General features: G+C 47.4%; 9 protein-coding genes across 9 annotated transcripts; 4 read left to right on the forward strand and 5 right to left on the reverse strand.

Moving 5' to 3' along the window:
* Window positions 1–153: 153 nt before the first annotated feature.
* BGW36DRAFT_153032 (putative C6 transcription factor) lies at window positions 154–4217 on the reverse strand. The gene is made up of 7 exons (XM_046209527.1): window positions 3586–4217; window positions 3454–3503; window positions 3093–3404; window positions 2938–3029; window positions 2844–2892; window positions 1005–2780; window positions 154–947 (listed from the first exon to the last, which is right to left on the reverse strand). The coding sequence occupies exons 1-7, from the start codon at window positions 3768–3770 to the stop codon at window positions 307–309; spliced, it is 3105 nt and encodes a 1034-aa protein (XP_046073415.1). The 5' UTR covers window positions 3771–4217; the 3' UTR covers window positions 154–306.
* A 561-nt stretch (window positions 4218–4778) lies between these two features.
* Window positions 4779–5768, reverse strand: BGW36DRAFT_396578 (uncharacterized protein; the record flags this gene model as incomplete). Its single annotated transcript, XM_046218188.1, has 2 exons — window positions 4779–5598; window positions 5707–5768. The coding sequence occupies 2 exons, from the start codon at window positions 5766–5768 to the stop codon at window positions 4779–4781; spliced, it is 882 nt and encodes a 293-aa protein (XP_046073416.1).
* A 547-nt stretch (window positions 5769–6315) lies between these two features.
* Window positions 6316–6913, forward strand: BGW36DRAFT_377019 (uncharacterized protein). Its single transcript, XM_046215956.1, has one exon. It carries the CDS (start codon window positions 6425–6427, stop codon window positions 6704–6706), a length of 282 nt encoding a protein of 93 aa, XP_046073417.1. The 5' UTR covers window positions 6316–6424; the 3' UTR covers window positions 6707–6913.
* BGW36DRAFT_153054 (uncharacterized protein) lies at window positions 6781–7191 on the reverse strand. Its single transcript, XM_046209528.1, has one exon. It carries the CDS (start codon window positions 7077–7079, stop codon window positions 6855–6857), a length of 225 nt encoding a protein of 74 aa, XP_046073418.1. The 5' UTR covers window positions 7080–7191; the 3' UTR covers window positions 6781–6854.
* Window positions 7192–7387: 196 nt separating this feature from the next.
* Window positions 7388–7925, forward strand: BGW36DRAFT_416389 (uncharacterized protein). The gene is made up of 2 exons (XM_046219343.1): window positions 7388–7735; window positions 7795–7925. Exons 1-2 carry the CDS (start codon window positions 7478–7480, stop codon window positions 7852–7854), a joined length of 318 nt encoding a protein of 105 aa, XP_046073419.1. The 5' UTR covers window positions 7388–7477; the 3' UTR covers window positions 7855–7925.
* On the reverse strand, window positions 7926–9928 carry BGW36DRAFT_377023 (putative pyridine nucleotide-disulfide oxidoreductase). The gene has a single exon (XM_046215957.1). The coding sequence runs from the start codon at window positions 9804–9806 to the stop codon at window positions 8034–8036; it is 1773 nt and encodes a 590-aa protein (XP_046073420.1). The 5' UTR covers window positions 9807–9928; the 3' UTR covers window positions 7926–8033.
* Window positions 9929–10501: 573 nt separating this feature from the next.
* On the reverse strand, window positions 10502–12367 carry BGW36DRAFT_426638 (putative adenylate cyclase; the record flags this gene model as incomplete). Its single annotated transcript, XM_046220297.1, has 6 exons — window positions 10502–10791; window positions 10863–11064; window positions 11117–11555; window positions 11608–11740; window positions 11793–11906; window positions 11959–12367. 6 exons carry the CDS (start codon window positions 12365–12367, stop codon window positions 10502–10504), a joined length of 1587 nt encoding a protein of 528 aa, XP_046073421.1.
* Window positions 12368–13423: 1056 nt separating this feature from the next.
* On the forward strand, window positions 13424–14101 carry BGW36DRAFT_294092 (uncharacterized protein; the record flags this gene model as incomplete). Its single annotated transcript, XM_046211059.1, has 1 exon — window positions 13424–14101. The coding sequence occupies one exon, from the start codon at window positions 13424–13426 to the stop codon at window positions 14099–14101; it is 678 nt and encodes a 225-aa protein (XP_046073422.1).
* An 848-nt stretch (window positions 14102–14949) lies between these two features.
* Window positions 14950–15519, forward strand: BGW36DRAFT_426640 (uncharacterized protein; the record flags this gene model as incomplete). The annotated part of the gene is made up of 1 exon (XM_046220298.1): window positions 14950–15519. One exon carries the CDS (start codon window positions 14950–14952, stop codon window positions 15517–15519), a length of 570 nt encoding a protein of 189 aa, XP_046073423.1.
* Window positions 15520–16458: the final 939 nt, after the last annotated feature.

Consider the following 16458-nt stretch of genomic DNA (forward strand, 5'->3'; position numbering starts at 1 on the left):
GAAACAGTGCCGCCAGATGATGTAAGAAAACAGGTTGATAACAAACAAGGCGGCGCTCGCTACATGCGCGGCAGAAGTAGGAACAAGGTGATGAAAGATAAAGGAGAATAAAAACCCCCAAGACTCCTTGTTCTACTAAGATGATGCTTGCAATCGACGCCTACCATAACTTTGCCCTTCGCCGTCGCTCAGAAAATTTGGTTCAATAGACAATGAAGAAGAAAATGAAACAAGACGAGAATAGAAATTTAAATGGAAAATAAGAAGAAAAGGCTTTTCTGATTTCATTTCATAGTTTTGACTGTACTATTGTTGAGATCCTCGTTGGTCGTCGACATCGGGGGGACTCATCAAGGTCGTTCCGTAGTTTTGTGATGGATCGCCGAAATAATTATTGATTACGTCCGGGGGAAGATACTCCAGCCACGGGTTAAAGTCGTTTGAAAATGCAAACGGGAAGGAATTCTGATTGTGGAAGGAATTCATATCGATATCCTGGCTCTCAATCAACATGTCTGACATCTGTGGAGTCATTTGCGGGGCGAGAATGTTGAGATTGTCGGTGAGCGGTTGTGAAGATGAACTGCCCGCAGTAGCATATCCATACGACGTCAGTTGTGACGAGACAAGATTCTGATTGTAGACATTATGAGTGCCCGTGGGTGTGCCGGTTCCAGAAGGGGTGTAGGGGTTAGAGGACAGCATGTTGTCGTTCGAAGCAGGAAATTTTGGTACAGATGCTGAAATACTTGCCGCAGCAGCGGCTTGACTCGACGAGTAGGCCGAAATTGTTGGTGGGTATGATGGTCCGGAACGTTGTATTTGCGCGGATGGAATTCCTTGATCTGCCACTTGCGCCTCGTCAAGCGGCGGGGCTGGAAGTTGGTACAATAAACTGATATTTGGCTGGGAGGAATTGATTTCCCCAGTAAGCGCCCAACCGATTGCTGCAAGAAGATGGATTAGTATATTTTTACGTTTAGCACCTATTAGGATTATCCTACCTTGACTAGGGTCGATCCTAGGAGAACTTGGGTCCCCTACAGCGCTAGATTGGGCTGGGCCAGCGGATTCGACCTTTCTAGCATTCAGATCCAGCGACAGCCGTCGACTAGGAGGCTGTTGCCAATTCGGTGACGCCAACGATTGGGTGATCGGAATCTCGGCGGTGCTTTCCATCTCTTCTGTTGTGTACAGTAGTGGATCGCCAATGCCTTTCGCTTTCTGGTCAAGAACAGTGAGAATGTATTTCGTGCCTTCCCAGTAGGTTTGCAAAGACTGAAGTGCCCGGTAGCAGCGTTGGTAGTTTTCTTTTGCTGCCGAAGCCAGGAGACTGTGCTTCGCATTCGCCTTGCGTTCCGTCCCGTTGGTAGTGTCCATGTGTGGGATAGTGAATGCGCTTGTTTGATCCGTCACTAGTATGCCTGGAGATCCAGCCCTAGAAGAAGGCGATGAGTAGTAGGCACTCTCCATAAGAAATGCACAGGCAGCAATATACATAGGCTGGCTAGTAAACGGATTACCAATAAAGCTCTTTGCATCAATCAATTCGGAGAAGGATAGAATATCGGCAATTGTTTTGGCCGAAGACATAGACAACTCCCGACTGTTTGGGTACAGTTGCTGAATGCGTCCACCGAACGAATTTAGAAGGGTGGGTTGGTGTAAAAGCACTATCAATGTATGGAACCAGAAATGCAAGAGAATGAAATTCGTTCCTTCTTGTGCTTTGACGTAGGCTTGAAAGTTCATGGTATTGAAATGCAACTTGGGAGACAAACGCTGATAGATGCCGGTTAGATCACTTTCCATTCCAGCTAATCGCTTCAAGGTCTCTGCATCGATGTGATTGTCTTCTTGTATGGCATTGATCAGATCCGTGACACGGCCGTAAAGATGAATGATGCGGATGAGAGGCGGAAACGGCGCGGGCCATCCATTTGAAAGGATCGATTCGCTTTGCAGAGGAAATCGTAGTTCTATGTCTTCATCTCGCAAGGTTACCGGTCTTCCAGTACCAGATGATATGACGCGATCCAAGAAGAAAATACTCCAGAACGTATCAACTCGCTCCCGCTCAACGGCTCGCTCAGCTTCATCCGTCGCTTCTAAACTTGCACCGCTCTTCGATGTCTGTGGACTCTCGGACTGTTCGACACTTAATTTCCCAGCTTGACCGGTGATAACAGCTTTTGGCCGAAGACCGGTACGCCCATAATTATGCTTAAGTCCCTGCAATTTTTGCATTCCAAGATCTTGTGCCATGCGAATAGCTATCCCCAGATACATCCAAAGGCCACTATCATGATTTGATCCGAATTCTTCGTATGCAAGTAAAAGGCAGGCCTGAACAACGGATAGTGTAGGACAGGACAACGCATCGACTACCTCCCTCATGGCACGGTGGGCAAAAGGCTGGCCATTATTCGACTTTTTGGCATCTGGCTGATCATCATCACCGTCGATGGGGCGCGCTTGAGGGGGACTCAATAACGGATGCGGGGAGAATCTCGCAGCCAAGGCACAAACCGCATCCACCAGAATCATATCAATTCGCTTTTCCTTCAGGTCTTTCATGAATCGATCGCGCTGTAGAAAGGGGAAGCTGCAGCCAAGATGGACAAAGAAGAGCTCGCATAGGTGCGTGACTAGATTGCTAGTCGATAAGCTGTCATCTGGGTCGTAGAAAGGGATGCTGTTTGATTCTCCATCTGCTAACGCAGCCGCCAAAGAAACGCCCGGAGGATTGAGCTGGGGACTCTGTACTGACGGCACCGAGCCTAGACATAGTTGCACGTTTAGCAGTTGCAAGACTTGGCGGAATAAAGTATTAAGTGACGAACCAGAAGAATGTGAAAGATTTCCTCTCCTTCCATCTCGTACCCGCACAACCTACACTGGTTAGTAATTCATCCATATCTCCGGCTAACAGCCTACCATTTGTTTGAAGCCCGGCACAATCGCTGTAGGTCCAAAATATCGAAAGTACGGCACATGAGTGCGGTTGACTGAGCTTAATGACGTGCGACCTGAACTCCCAACATACGTTAGTCATCATATTCATAATGTATCCAGTCAATCACCGCACGTACTGCTCTCAGGACTGTCCACAAACCCCATCTTATCCTGATCCTTTGTAGCCTTTGTGAGTGTGTCTTTTGTCAAAGGCAGAACTGCAGCCGGCCTGATGACCTTTGGCGACTTGGTTGCATCTGGTGGTGCCATGGTCGTCGCTGATGCGCGGGGGGTCGTGGGTGACCGAGACAGTGGCGGCTCATCATCGTCGACATCAAGGGGCGCTGTCTGGTCGTCTTTGGTTGTTGTTTGCGACGAGGGTTTCTCAGACTTTTCGGGGTCATTATAGCCGAGACAAGTGTGTCCGTAATCGGAGCACGTCTTGCACACTACGATGCTGTTAGGGTTACGCTTGTTTGGCACACGACGTGTACGTACCAGGCTGCTCACCCGAGCACCGGATCTTTCGTTTGCGGCAGGTACGGCATCTACTCCGAACAAAGCAACACTGGTTAGCCACGACAATGTCTCATCAAAATATCAAAGGAACGTGGAAAAGCAAGCGCATACGCAGCAGTCACACGGCGGCGCTTGGTCTGCGGCTGGCCATCGGACGAGACGAAGCGAATTTGACGGGGCTGCGGCGGCGCAGTCGAATTGCTGGTGGTATTGGAGGTGGAGGTTGTCGTGGTGAAGTTGGTGCTGGGATTGGTACTGATAGCGCCGTTCTTCTTCTTGGGAGAAGGATTGCTCATGGCGAGCGCTCGAAGAAGTGTGGTCGCTACAGCATTTGGGGCTCACCCCTCGATCGAGCGTTTGTGCTCTCAGCGTCTATGACCGAGGCGGATGCGCATACAGGGATATGCGGCGAGGCGAGGTGAGGTGAGTGATTTAAGGATCGCAGGTCCTTCTCCATGGGCTCCGGCCAGGCATCCAGTTCATATCCGGGGAATCGCTCTAGGCCGGGACTGATATATCGAAGAATGAATGAATAAGATATGAATAACAAGGAGTATGGTCGGAGATGATGCGGCGAGAATAGCGGGAGGGGAAGCGGCCATCCAAGCGTGTCGCTGACTCGTGTTGGTTGTTGGCCGGCGCTAGTTTTTCTGCTGGTCACTTGACTTGTTTTCTTTTATGATTAAATTATTATACATATTTTGTGTATTTTTCTCTTCTTCTTATATTTTATTATATATTATTGTCATATATTTAACTTATATTATTTATTTATTTATATCATTTATATTGGATATTTTATATCATTTACATAAATGTTGACTATGCCCAGCTAAGCGTGCAAGTTGATCTGCGTTCCTGCGTTTTAGTTATTATAACTATAATCGTGATTATAGTTGATAATCACGGTGCTCATAATAACTGCGGCTCTATTCTATAAAGACCTACTCCAGGCCTCGACAATAACTGTTCTGTAAATTCAAATAATAATCACAAAGATGTCGATGGCTAATTGATTTAATAGCCTAATATCACATATGTGGAAGGGCAGAGAGAGCGTTCTAGGCTTTGGCTGCTGATTCTAGCCCGCCTGGCGGGGCTCCTCGGTGTATGTCTCGCCCGACAATAATATTATCATTTTATTATTGTTATGAATAAATACTCCTCCATTGTATGTATACTCTATAATTAATTCAGGTGCCGATGAGTCCCTCTCTAAAGTTCCATCTCCTGCTGCAACTGAGTTGCCATGTACGAAACTAAATCTATGTCGAAGCGGACAGCTCAACAACAGCCCGAGTGACTCAGGTAGCCGGTCGCCCGATTTCGACTATCTCTCTAGTCCGACCATACTGGATGCCTCCTAACCGGCTCATCGGTCGCAGGACGTCCAGACTGATCGCATCCTGGTCCTCGTTGATCGCATCCTCGCGCGCCCAGAATCGCGTCCCCTCGATGATGGCGAGAACCGAAGTTTTCTTGCCCGGCTGAGCCCGACTTTCAAACTCCTTGACCTCGACGAGCTTGCCCTCAATAGAAAACACTGACTCCCGGACACGGGGCGCCTGTACCGTCGAGCACGCTGCCGGGTGCAGTCCCGCGATGCCAAACTCCGACACACCGTACGGCACAGGGGCAGCCGTCGCGTTGGCCGCGTCGAGGAAATGCTCCGAAATAATATTGATTACACACTCGCCCGTGTCAACCAGATTCCGCAGCGTGTCCTTGGCCTTCTCGACCGAGCCGACGAAGCTGACCACAAACAACGGCGGGTCGTGGTTGATCACCTGGAAGTAGCTGAAAGGGGCCAGGTTGACCGATTGTCCATCCTTCGATCTGGTGCTCACAAAGGCCACTGGCCGCGGCACAACCCCAGAGACAAGGAGTTTGTAGTTGCTGAATAGCGACCGGCCTTCTGCATAGGGGTCAATCTCTACGTGATTCTTCCCCAACGAGGCTCCCGCGTCGTTAGCCCCATCGCCCTTCTTCCACGCTGGGTTGGGTGGTTTGCTGTATTTAATTTCCGCAGCACGATCAAAATCTGGTAGCGAGCCTTCGAGGTTGCTCTTAGTTGCCTGGAAATGTTGACAGGCCGAGGCGGTGATGCTGCGGGCGCCAATGCGACTCCATCTTGCATTGGCTGACCAGGGAAGACGCCGCCTGCACCATTATGTCAGAGGCGGACAGCATCATACAGCAGGTGTTGATGCAATAACGCATCAGAAGACTTACAGTGAGCAATTGAGGGCTGCTCTGGTAGCTGCAGCGGCTCTTGGAAAATAAAAATAGGACATTGTCAATGTTCAAATACTTTCAAGGGTAGAAACAGGAGGTGTGGGGGCGCTCGGCCACCTCTTATTAGCCGTTGTAGCTCAAATGTTCCGTCGCCTTGGCGCTTCTCGCGTGCAGTCGGAGTCCGATAATTAATAATGAATTAACTCGCCGGCAGGTACAGTAACCCTATAAACAGCTATTATTGGCTTTGGATCCGATTGCTTATCGATGGCTAGATCGTAGATACGTTGACACTCGATTTACGTAGAACATATATGCAAAATCAAATGTCACCAACATTTTACACAACATTAATTGTTCCATTGCCAGTATATCATAACCCCATACTCAACTTGAAGCTCAACCAAGCTGATCACCCACTGCACAATGCACAACATGTCTGACCAGATTCTGCTATGCAACCATCAATTGATCTCTGATATTGTGAGTAGGGCTCGCGCAGCCACGTGAGTACATATGTAAACGTAAACAACTATATACTCCAACGACGTCACATTGATGTCATATCGCCGTCGACTGTCTTTATCTACTTAAACCATTTACCCCTTTACTTACTACCACATATGTAACCGACATTTAAAGCATTAATATCCACAATCCACCACGTACCACGACTATATAAATTCATACTACAGTTACTACTACCACATAAACCATGCCATTTACATCCTACATCTCGTCCTCTGCAACCTGCTCCGCGTCTTTCACCGGCAGCAACGGCAAGACTCAAAGCTGGGGTTATCGCAGCGCCCAGCAAGCCCACCGCGACGCGCAAGGCAATACATATGAGCGCTCGCTCGAGCAGAATCTAGGCGAGGATCCCGTCTACGAAGAACGCCAGTACGATAGCCAAGGCCGACAGCTGGTCGATGACGGGAGACAGCATGATCTGCGACACCCACAAGGGCGCATTGAGGATGTCAGTGAGAAGAAGTAATCACTACCCGGTGCTTGTCCTTGTGGTATTCAGTACGTGTCTTTTAATCTTTGGTTGTTAAAATGAGGTCAACGTTAAAAGTTGACGCAATGGCTCTGTGAACACACGTAATGATGTACGTCTCATGATCTGAATGACAAATTGCGCATTATTTACTACAAAATATACATGTACAATATCTGAATTTGAATGAAGAATATACATAAATTTCCCATGTACAAAGTCTTAACGCGATAGCCAAGATATAAGGCATCATGATGCAGACAGGTTCAGACAGGTTCAGATGTTGATACCATGACGTCACTCCCCACATCTCCAACATCCCCACAAAGCACAAGCCAGTTCTATCGTCATTCTGCCTCAGCCACATCATATCTTCTGGAACCAGCTTCTATGTGGCTTACCAGGCGATCTCCTCGCCAATATGACGTGCCACCAAGCCCGTTTTCCGGATTTAGATCCACACCGGCAGATGCTGAACAGCAGGGTTAGCAAACAAATCACGACGTCAGGAATGGATGTGTCGACGCCACCCACGATTGTTATGATGCGTATTGTATCATCGCCGTTGTAGATCGGTATGACAGCAAGGGGTGAATGGGGTATTTAAGGACGGTATATCTGCTTGAGTATCTGGTTATTCGAACACTCAACCAGAATATCAGACTACTTTACTACTTTACTACTTTACTACTTTACTACTCTACTACTTTACTACTTCACCTACTTCACTTACTTCACTACACAATCAAAAATCGATCAAAATTCAAAATGTTCGGCCGTCGCTCTCGTCATACCACCAAAACCACAAAACCCACCCTTATGACTAGACTTAAGGGCCGCAATGCCAGAACGAGAACCTACAAGACCGAAGTCACAGAACACGGTGGTCACCATCACCATCACCACAATACTACCACCCGGACCGCACCCGCTTTTCATCACCGTCGCAGACCTAGCCTCGGAGACAAGGTCTCCGGCGCCATACTGAGGATGAAAGGTAGCTTGACACGCAGACCAGGCGAGAAGGTATGTTTATCCAGCACTGTATAGCCCAGCCTACATGAAACACGGTCTAACGTAAACAGGCTGCTGGCACACGCCGAATGCGCGGCACTGATGGACGTAGAAGTCATCGTGTCTATTAAATGACCATACTATAGCTTGATGATTATGGAGGATGGCTTACGAATTATGAAACTGTATTATAATAATGCTTTTAATGTTGTTAATGCCGTCTTGACTTGTCGGAATAACACGAAGTTTTAACGTTCTATCAACCACTAGCCAGTGTAATGCTCTTGTAGGAAATTGAAGTAGCGATGCATTAGAAACGCGAAATATCATTCCCGAACACACGGTTATTCAACCATCGAAACAATATGCGCATCCGATTCCGCCAGCTGATACTCATACTCAAGTACGCCACTTTCCACACTAACCATGCCATTCTACCCGTCAAACCCTCTGGAAGGTATGGGTTTCGTCGTGTGCCGTTCTTCTTCTCATGTGGGATCTGCATTAGCGCATTCGCGTTACCGATATAGGCAAGTGTGCCCATATTTCGAAATGAAAACCCAGGTGCTTGGTCGATATCCCGACGATTGAGCCGCTCCGCCAGCCATTTTGCTTCCTGCGATGTTGCCTGTGCTGTAGCAGGCGGTGCACCGGTTTCCGGCATTGCATTGTCGCCAATGGCAAATACGTCTTTTAGAACAAAGCTTTGATTGTTTGTCTCATTTTCGAGCTGAACTCGGAAATGGCCGTCCACGAGCAACGCGCCAACCTTGGCTGCCTTTTTGACCCGCCATCCATTTTTTATTTCGGGATAGGCATTCTTCACCTGCTCTGGCAAATCATCCACCTCGTTCAATGCATATTTGACAAACTTGTTCATCGTATTTCCCGTCGCCCATACACATATCCCCACACCGACCTCACCTTCCTCTTTGGTTTTCAGAGTGAGACAACCCTTAGGATCCATCTCATGGGGTCCCTCGGTATTCGGTGGCCCCCATCTCAATCCTTCAATATGATGTGACGTCCTGATGTTAATACCGTCCTTGGACATCGTCTCCATCGCATACCGCGACAGCGACTCGTCAAACATACTTAGAACCGTTGGCGCAACATCATACAACGTCATACAAGCCTTCCCTCTCAACATTGGATACAACTCCTCCATATTCCTCGTAATAAAATCCCGCAACGTCGCCGCAAGCTCTGTACCCGTCGGTCCAGCACCAACGATCGCAAAATGGAGTAAATGCTTCTGCATTTCCTCCGTCGTGATAGGCAGAGCAGCGAGCTCAAAACACTCTCTCACCCGTCGCTTAACGCGGCGGGAGTCACCGATATCTTTGAAGAACATTGCGTTTTCGCGTACACCAGGTGTTGAGAATGTCTGGCTCACGCATCCAACCGCTACCACCAGTTTATCGTATGGAACTTCAAATGTCTGCCCCCTTTCCCACTGTCGCAGGTGCTCCTTTCCACGCATCGATCCTGTTTCAGGCCCTTCTTCATATGTGCGCTCCGTCTCTTCGACACGCGGAGTCTCAGTAACGCCGGACTTGACGACACTTGCTTCACAAATAACGACCTTTTTCTTAAAATCAACCCTTCTTGCGGCCGCCTGGATGAAATCTGCCTTGTTTTTTTTATCGCGCAACGGCTCGACAATGGACGAGAAGTCCAGATTTCCAGCCGCCGTGTCAGTAAGTAATGGCGTGAAGACAAAGTATGAGCGTGGCGATATCACCGTGCAGTCATATTCCGCAGTTGATATCTTGCGCGACAAGGTGTATCCGCCCCAGCCAGATCCCAGGATGACGACTCTTTCCTTTCTAGATTTGTCGCGCAGTGGGAGACTCGCGTACGCAGGGTTTTTGGCTAGAGTAGTTGGAGATGGCGATGTTTCAGCGGCATGATTAGGGTTGGTGTAGCTAAGATGTCGAGATGGTTTTACCGTGGATCTGCCTCGTGAAAGCTGTTTTGATCGAAGACGGGAATAATGCTGGATATGAAATCCTCGGTGCATCAAACGACACCATTTCCCTGTACCACCAGGAGAAAGTGGTGGTAGCGCTAGATTTCTCATTAAAGCTTTGCCCGACACATGCAGCACAATATATACCAGCCCAACTTAAAGATGCAATGCACAAGGGTGTAGCTGAGTAGACACTAAACTAAATAAGTGAAATGTGAAATCTTCAAAGTGTATTCTTTCATATTTTTCTTGTCAAAATAGCATACATTGATACCTCTTTATACGGGACCTCATCATGATATCATCATTATGGACCTTATCTTAGATCCCCCACATGGGAATTGATAGATGCCGGAATAGTTCTCCCCCAAAAGCTCGGAAAGTCATGTGAACTACTCAATTACTGTATTTCTGTTGACTGGAAACCCTAAATCTAGTTTAAAATTTGTTTTGTCGGTTCTTTTTCTGCATTGTACGGACGTAAGTCGTTTCGTCTTCCGAGTCCCTCCGCTGACGTGGAATACATCCGGGTATACCCGAGCGGAGGTCGTCGAGTCGTCTCGACATTGGAGCTGTCACGTAAATAAGGACACATGTGAAGATTGAAATCGGGGTTGATTAATTTGTTGACGTGCGATTAGCATGTGCAAGCTAGATAATACACAGGTAAAGATGAACGCGGTTGGTCGATTGAATATCAAGGGTCTAGGTGCATTGAAAAAACAAAGAAGTACAAAGCTAGGAGTAGTGGTAAGAATAATCGTCCAGTCATTAATATCCATATTCCATGCAAAGGAGGACAAGCCTTAATCCAGATGGGTTGCCGGTAAAGGCTGCCTTATCCCAAATACGCTGACTCCGGCAATCGTCAGCATGATACCGGTGGCCACAAAGGGTAAGCCTAGCAAAAGACCGCCAACTTTCATTCCGAGTTCAAATGCACCCACGAGGACTGGCTCGTTAGCCAGCTTACCAATTGCTTCGCCAATGGTCATCGCTGTGTACAACATTCCGATATGACCCGGCTCGATAAAGGGTGTTGCTAGACTGAGCACGGCGGGGACGAAGCCGTGGCCCAAAGCAAAGATGGTCAGTCCTGTCATTGTCAGTAAGCATTAGCGGATAATGATGATTTCGACATGGGGAGGAGGGAAAGCGCGAGCCTACCGGTGACCATGATGGATAAGATTGGGGCCAGCCCGACAATAAAAGCGCCAACAGCCAAACATACAATGCTCGCTCGGGAGATCCACTGGTCTTTTCGGCCAGCATCAAAGTTACGACGGAGAAGTATTTCGCTTATTCCCGGAAGAATTGTACTCAACAAGATGAGATTGACCACATTCCGGTACGTAAGCCAGAAGCTCGCCTGTGCATAATGTTAGATTGTGAAATAACGAATGGCAATTGTATCGACGAACCTGGGACATCCGCCACCCATAACGCTTAGATATGTAATTCTTAAAGAACTCCGCGGACTGGTCATATAATTGGCCGACTGATAAAAGCGGGACTAGGAGTAAAAGCTGGCGCGAAGCTATCAAGTACCTAAGATCTTGAAGGCTGGACATAATCTTCCTGACACGGCGCCAGATTGTACTCTTTTGTACGTCGGTGTAAACCACGGGGTCGTCTTCTTCTTCTGGCTCGTTTTCTTCGAGCCGGATACTCTGAACGACTTCAGTCATTGACAATGTCTCCGGAAGGACTAGCCAAGTCGCGAGCAGAGCCATAATGAAAGCAATCAAGCCAAAGCGGGCTGGCCACCACGGCTGGATGTTCGTCAACGCATCACTGGCTGGCGACAGGATCATATCCGAGAGGAGAGCAACTCCATAAAGGCGGAAGAATTTCGAGGATCTGATCCTATTAGATATGTACAATCGTTTATCTAGAAGAGATGTGAATTTACCTTTTCTCTTCCGGTGTCACGTCGGATACAATGGCAAATATCATTGCATTTACGACCAGATTGCCACCACCGACAAGCTGGAAGACTATTGATAACCACGTCAATCTCGCGGGAAATACCGCAGGCCAGAATACTACAAGCGTTAGCAGCGATCAAACTCAGTATACGGTAAAGCAGGGACTCACAAACTATTTGCGTCCAGATGGCGGAAAGTACTATCCCTGCCAGTGCGAGCGCAAGCACCGGGCGGCGACCGTATCGATCGGCCGCCATACCGTAAAAAACGCCAAACAAAATGCCTGTTCTGATTAGGCACACACAGATAACAATATACTGAAGACATTAGCTCACCAGGCGCAGTGTCGAACAGTTGTTGCCATGAAGTTAGGGTCGTCACTTCGTCCTGAACGGCTTGGACCTTGCAGTCCTCCCCCAACGATCTAGAGGAACCATATTCCGCCATACAGACCGAATCCTCCTTGAGCTGGATCAAGGGCGCTTGCAGTACGACATTTGCGGCTTGTACGAGAGTAAAAACTGTAAAACATAGCCTCCATATATGCTTGTTCCTCGCCAGCAAGTCGACCTCGGCGGTGTCCGTGGTCTCAGTGGTCGGGACGGTTTCATCATCGTGCGTTGCGGGAGATGACAGAAGCGGTGTCTGCTCTGATGCGGTGTCGACTGTGGACGACATGGTTTGCGGCGGAGAGGAATAGGCGGTTGACGAAGATGATGCTGTAAATGCAGCTTCACGCGCCATATCGAATGGCTGGCCGTACAGTTAGGTGTTGTCGGTCTTCGATCGATATCGATAAGACACCGGAACCCCCGGCTGGGCGATGCCTAAGGCAAAAGAGCGCTAATCCCCTTCTGCAGTAGCGCTAGCCTATCGCGGGTGACCAAATAAGCATGTGGGGAGCAGCCCACTAGCCACGAGTACCCCGTGACTGCGCCACTACGTCTTGTTTTGTGGCTGGTTCGTCTCGGACCCGAGTTCTGTTTTCGGGCCCGAGTGCGAGCGCCACCAGCCCGGTCGCCATTTGACACTGACGCGTCTTCCACTGCCTGGTCTCTCTATGCCTTACAAATGCGCAAACTACAATCATGGAATGGAATGGTGTGTGCCACCGAGGGCGCTGACTCGTCCGCCTCGATTAGAATGGCCGCGAAGCTTCCACTGTCTGAGCAATCATATCTAATCTATCCGCCGCGCCTTGCCTGTTTCGAGCTATTATTGCCACATTATTTGCTCAAGCTTTCGATGAAACCCGACATTTTGCTGCCTAGTTTGTTGGCAAGGAAAATGTATATAAGACCGAGCGAATTCTCCTCGTTGTCGTAACTCTCTCTTTTCCTCGTATCCATTATCATCTCACCCTTTAACAATTCTCTATCTTACACGACATATTAGCAACAAACAATCACCATGTCTATACACTGCATGTTCCCCCCTTTTCCTCCTCAACACCATGGGCCAATCCAACTTCCTCCGGGATTCGAAAATGGACCATTTTTTGGGCCACGAAATGACGATGGGGAACTCGGAGCTCGTGGATTTGGTGGACCACGCGGAGGACACCACCATCATCACGGTGGGCTGCGGGGCCGAGGCGGTCCCTCCCGAGGAAGACATCACGGGTTTGAATCTCATGAAACGGAAAACCCCCTCGCGAACGCCTGTGAAGGCCCATTTGGACCTTGGAGCGGGCATCATCCTAGATCCCGCCATCCACACCGAGGCCGCGGGGGCCGTGGTGGTCGAGGTGCCATGAGAGTTCCATTCGGCTTCGACTTCCTTGAGCGCTTTGCTGCTGAAATGGACAACGCACAGGGTCCTAGCTTGAACCGCCATGAACGAGAGACCTCAGGTGACGGTCAGGCCGACTTTGTTCCGCGCGCTGACGTATTCGACACACCTACTCAATACGTTATCCACGTCTCCTTACCTGGTGTACAAAAGTCAGATGTCAGCCTTGACTATGACTCCGATAAATCGACCCTCCATCTGTCGGGCGTGATTCACCGCCCCGAATTTAGTGAAGAGCTTCATGAAGCTATGATCATCAACGAACGATACAGTGAAGTCGGCGTTTTTGAGCGGAGCATCCATCTAGGAACTCGTTTCGCGCCGGTAAATGTCGACCATGAGAACATGTCTGCCAAATTTATCGACGGCGTACTAGTCGTGCGTCTACCAAAAATTTCAGCCGAGTCGGAACAATCCCAAAAGAAGATTGCCGTTGAACAAGACGTCGACACTACCGAAGAAAATGATACCAAGATGCAGAAAGACATTGAAACAAACGAATCAGACGCGAAGCATGCATCTGTGTTGGAAGTGCCTGATGAAACAGAGTCTATGCACGTTGATACAGAAACGGAACCTGGGGATCTGCTCACTGAAGCCGAGAATCGTTCTTATACCCCTTCCCACGACTCCGAGGAGGAAGATTTGTATGAATCCATTAGAGATGAATTTCCAAAGGTTCATTAAGGTATTTGAATTTTGAACTCTGAATGATTGTTTGCGACAGGCGTTCAACGGGCTGGAGGGTGTTAGGAACTGTCTACTCAATATGAAAATAATAAATTAAATTAGTTAGTATAGTAGCCAATACATTTGAAGGTGTTGCTACAAATTTTTTGTCTCAATAATTCCGATTTTGTTTCCTTGTAAGCGAATACTGCCATTGACGTAACGTAGAGGCTCTGATCCACTGCAATATTTCATTAACTGGATTTAGCTAGGTGCTCATCACATGTGTAAGTTGATCAACCAAAAATTGTAGTTGGCCGTTCCTTTTTCTCAAAGGTTTGAAGATGTGTGGCGTGGGAATCACAAGGTCAGCCCGCTGAGCTGATCTTATCCATCTTCAATACGAATCCCCACATATCACGAGTCGTAAATTGTACATCCAGGATCCAAATTATTAGACGTTTCTAACAACCTCGCCTACGCGAGAAAATTAAGTGTAATCAAGATTTCTTAGCGAAGACGCGATGTAACAATAGAGGTATCATTTAATACAATATCGTTATCAGCCGCGCCGTCTTGTTAGTTAGACTTGCTAGTTTTGGCCATTATAACTAGTACTTTACTAGAACTATTAGGCATTTCGCGTTTTAGTTTAGTGGAAAGTTAGTTTTCGACAGTTTCAACTTTTCACTTTCTGTTTTCCTAGTCGTTTTGACTGCACTACATCAATCGATGCATTGTCCTTGGCTGCAAAATAGTATGTTCTCTCGGGGATATGTTCTGAACTATTTTAAAACTTGAGTACCTGTGATCCCCATTCTACAAAGAAAATAGTATCAGGGCCAGCAGCCAATTACACCGTCAACATGAAGATCGTAACAGCCCTCCTTTTCAGCATCTTCGCTTCCTCTGCTCAATCTGCAATATGCCCGATTCTCTCGACACCAAGCTATGGAACCAAAGACGCAATCTTCACCGCATGCTCCAATATAACTATCGATGCACCAGCCGATCTCGTGTATAAAATCCTCACTGACTTTGACTCGTACCACGAATGGAACACTTTTGTTGTTAATGTCGAGCTCCTCAGCACACCACCGTATCAAGTAGGATCACGAATGCGCTTCACTGATGCCAATCTTTTTCCATTATTCAATACTACAAGCGATGAAATCATCACATCGTTATCGCCGGAAAATACTACTGCAGTGTGGCGTTATGACATCCCAACCCCAGCACTGATCCTAGCGGAGCACGTCTCACAACTCACGTCTCTAGGAGAAAGTCAATCTTTTTACAATAGCTGGGAAACGTACTACAGAGCTGCTAGCCTCTTGGTTGATATCACTCTTCAAGAGAAACTGATTTCTGCTTTTGAACAGCAGGGCAAGGATCTGAAGCAGCGTGCTGAAAGTCTGCAAACAACAAAAGCTTGAGTGATCGATGGGCAATGCGACCATTATTCTGATTCTTCTCGCACCTTGTATTAGCCAAATGTATATCACATCTGCTTATAGGCATTTTGGCGTATAAAGATATCTTTCAAGAACAAATATCACTTCGAGTTATTATATATATATAGTACTTGTGCGATATAATTTGACAGAGCCAGGGGATTCAAATATGAATCAAACACAAGGCTCGTAGTATGAAATTTGAGGATATTCAGTCGCTAATTTTTGTTGTGACATTTGTAAAATTTCAAAACTGGGGTAGCTTCCTCCAAAATTTCCAAGCATGATAAATAAAAGAGTTGCGCAGTCCGTTCTCGCAGATTACCTTAACCTAATCCTATAGCTTCCGTTTTTGTCCCGAAAGCCAGCTCAGCGGACAAGTAATGTTACAATGAAGGGAAATATAAGTATCAAGGACATTCGAAATCTGCTATGATGTCTCATTCATAAAACAACTCGAGCTCATCGTCAAGTAGTATCAATGAATAGAGTGATTTGGATATTGAAATTTGAAAAGATCGAAGCAACCCAATTGTCTTTGCAATTTCTCCGCAGCTGCATACCCCAGAATTTCTAGTATACAGTGAAACTGTCTAGCAGCGAAGATACAGCGATCTTTTTGTCTCGCCGATGGGCCCCTCGACTGATGATATGTGAAGATGGCGCCTGGGTCAGAAGAGCCCTCTTCAGTGTTGCTAATTATATCCATGAAGTAGTCGGATATAATGTCATTAGCTCTTAACTGGTATTCCTTGTATTGTCCTTATAGCTACTATTCTTAAAAAAAAACCAGCGAGTAAAGCCTATCAGCCTTGTTTTAAATCAAATAAAATGCCAACTGTTAACGACACCCCTGCCGGTTCAAGACAAACGACCTCATTAATATTTCCACTACGTATCTTGTCGCCATTGAACAAGCTA

This window comes from Talaromyces proteolyticus, assembly GCF_021365285.1.
Source record: "Talaromyces proteolyticus strain PMI_201 chromosome Unknown BGW36scaffold_5, whole genome shotgun sequence".
NCBI classification, from domain to species: domain Eukaryota; kingdom Fungi; phylum Ascomycota; class Eurotiomycetes; order Eurotiales; family Trichocomaceae; genus Talaromyces; species Talaromyces proteolyticus.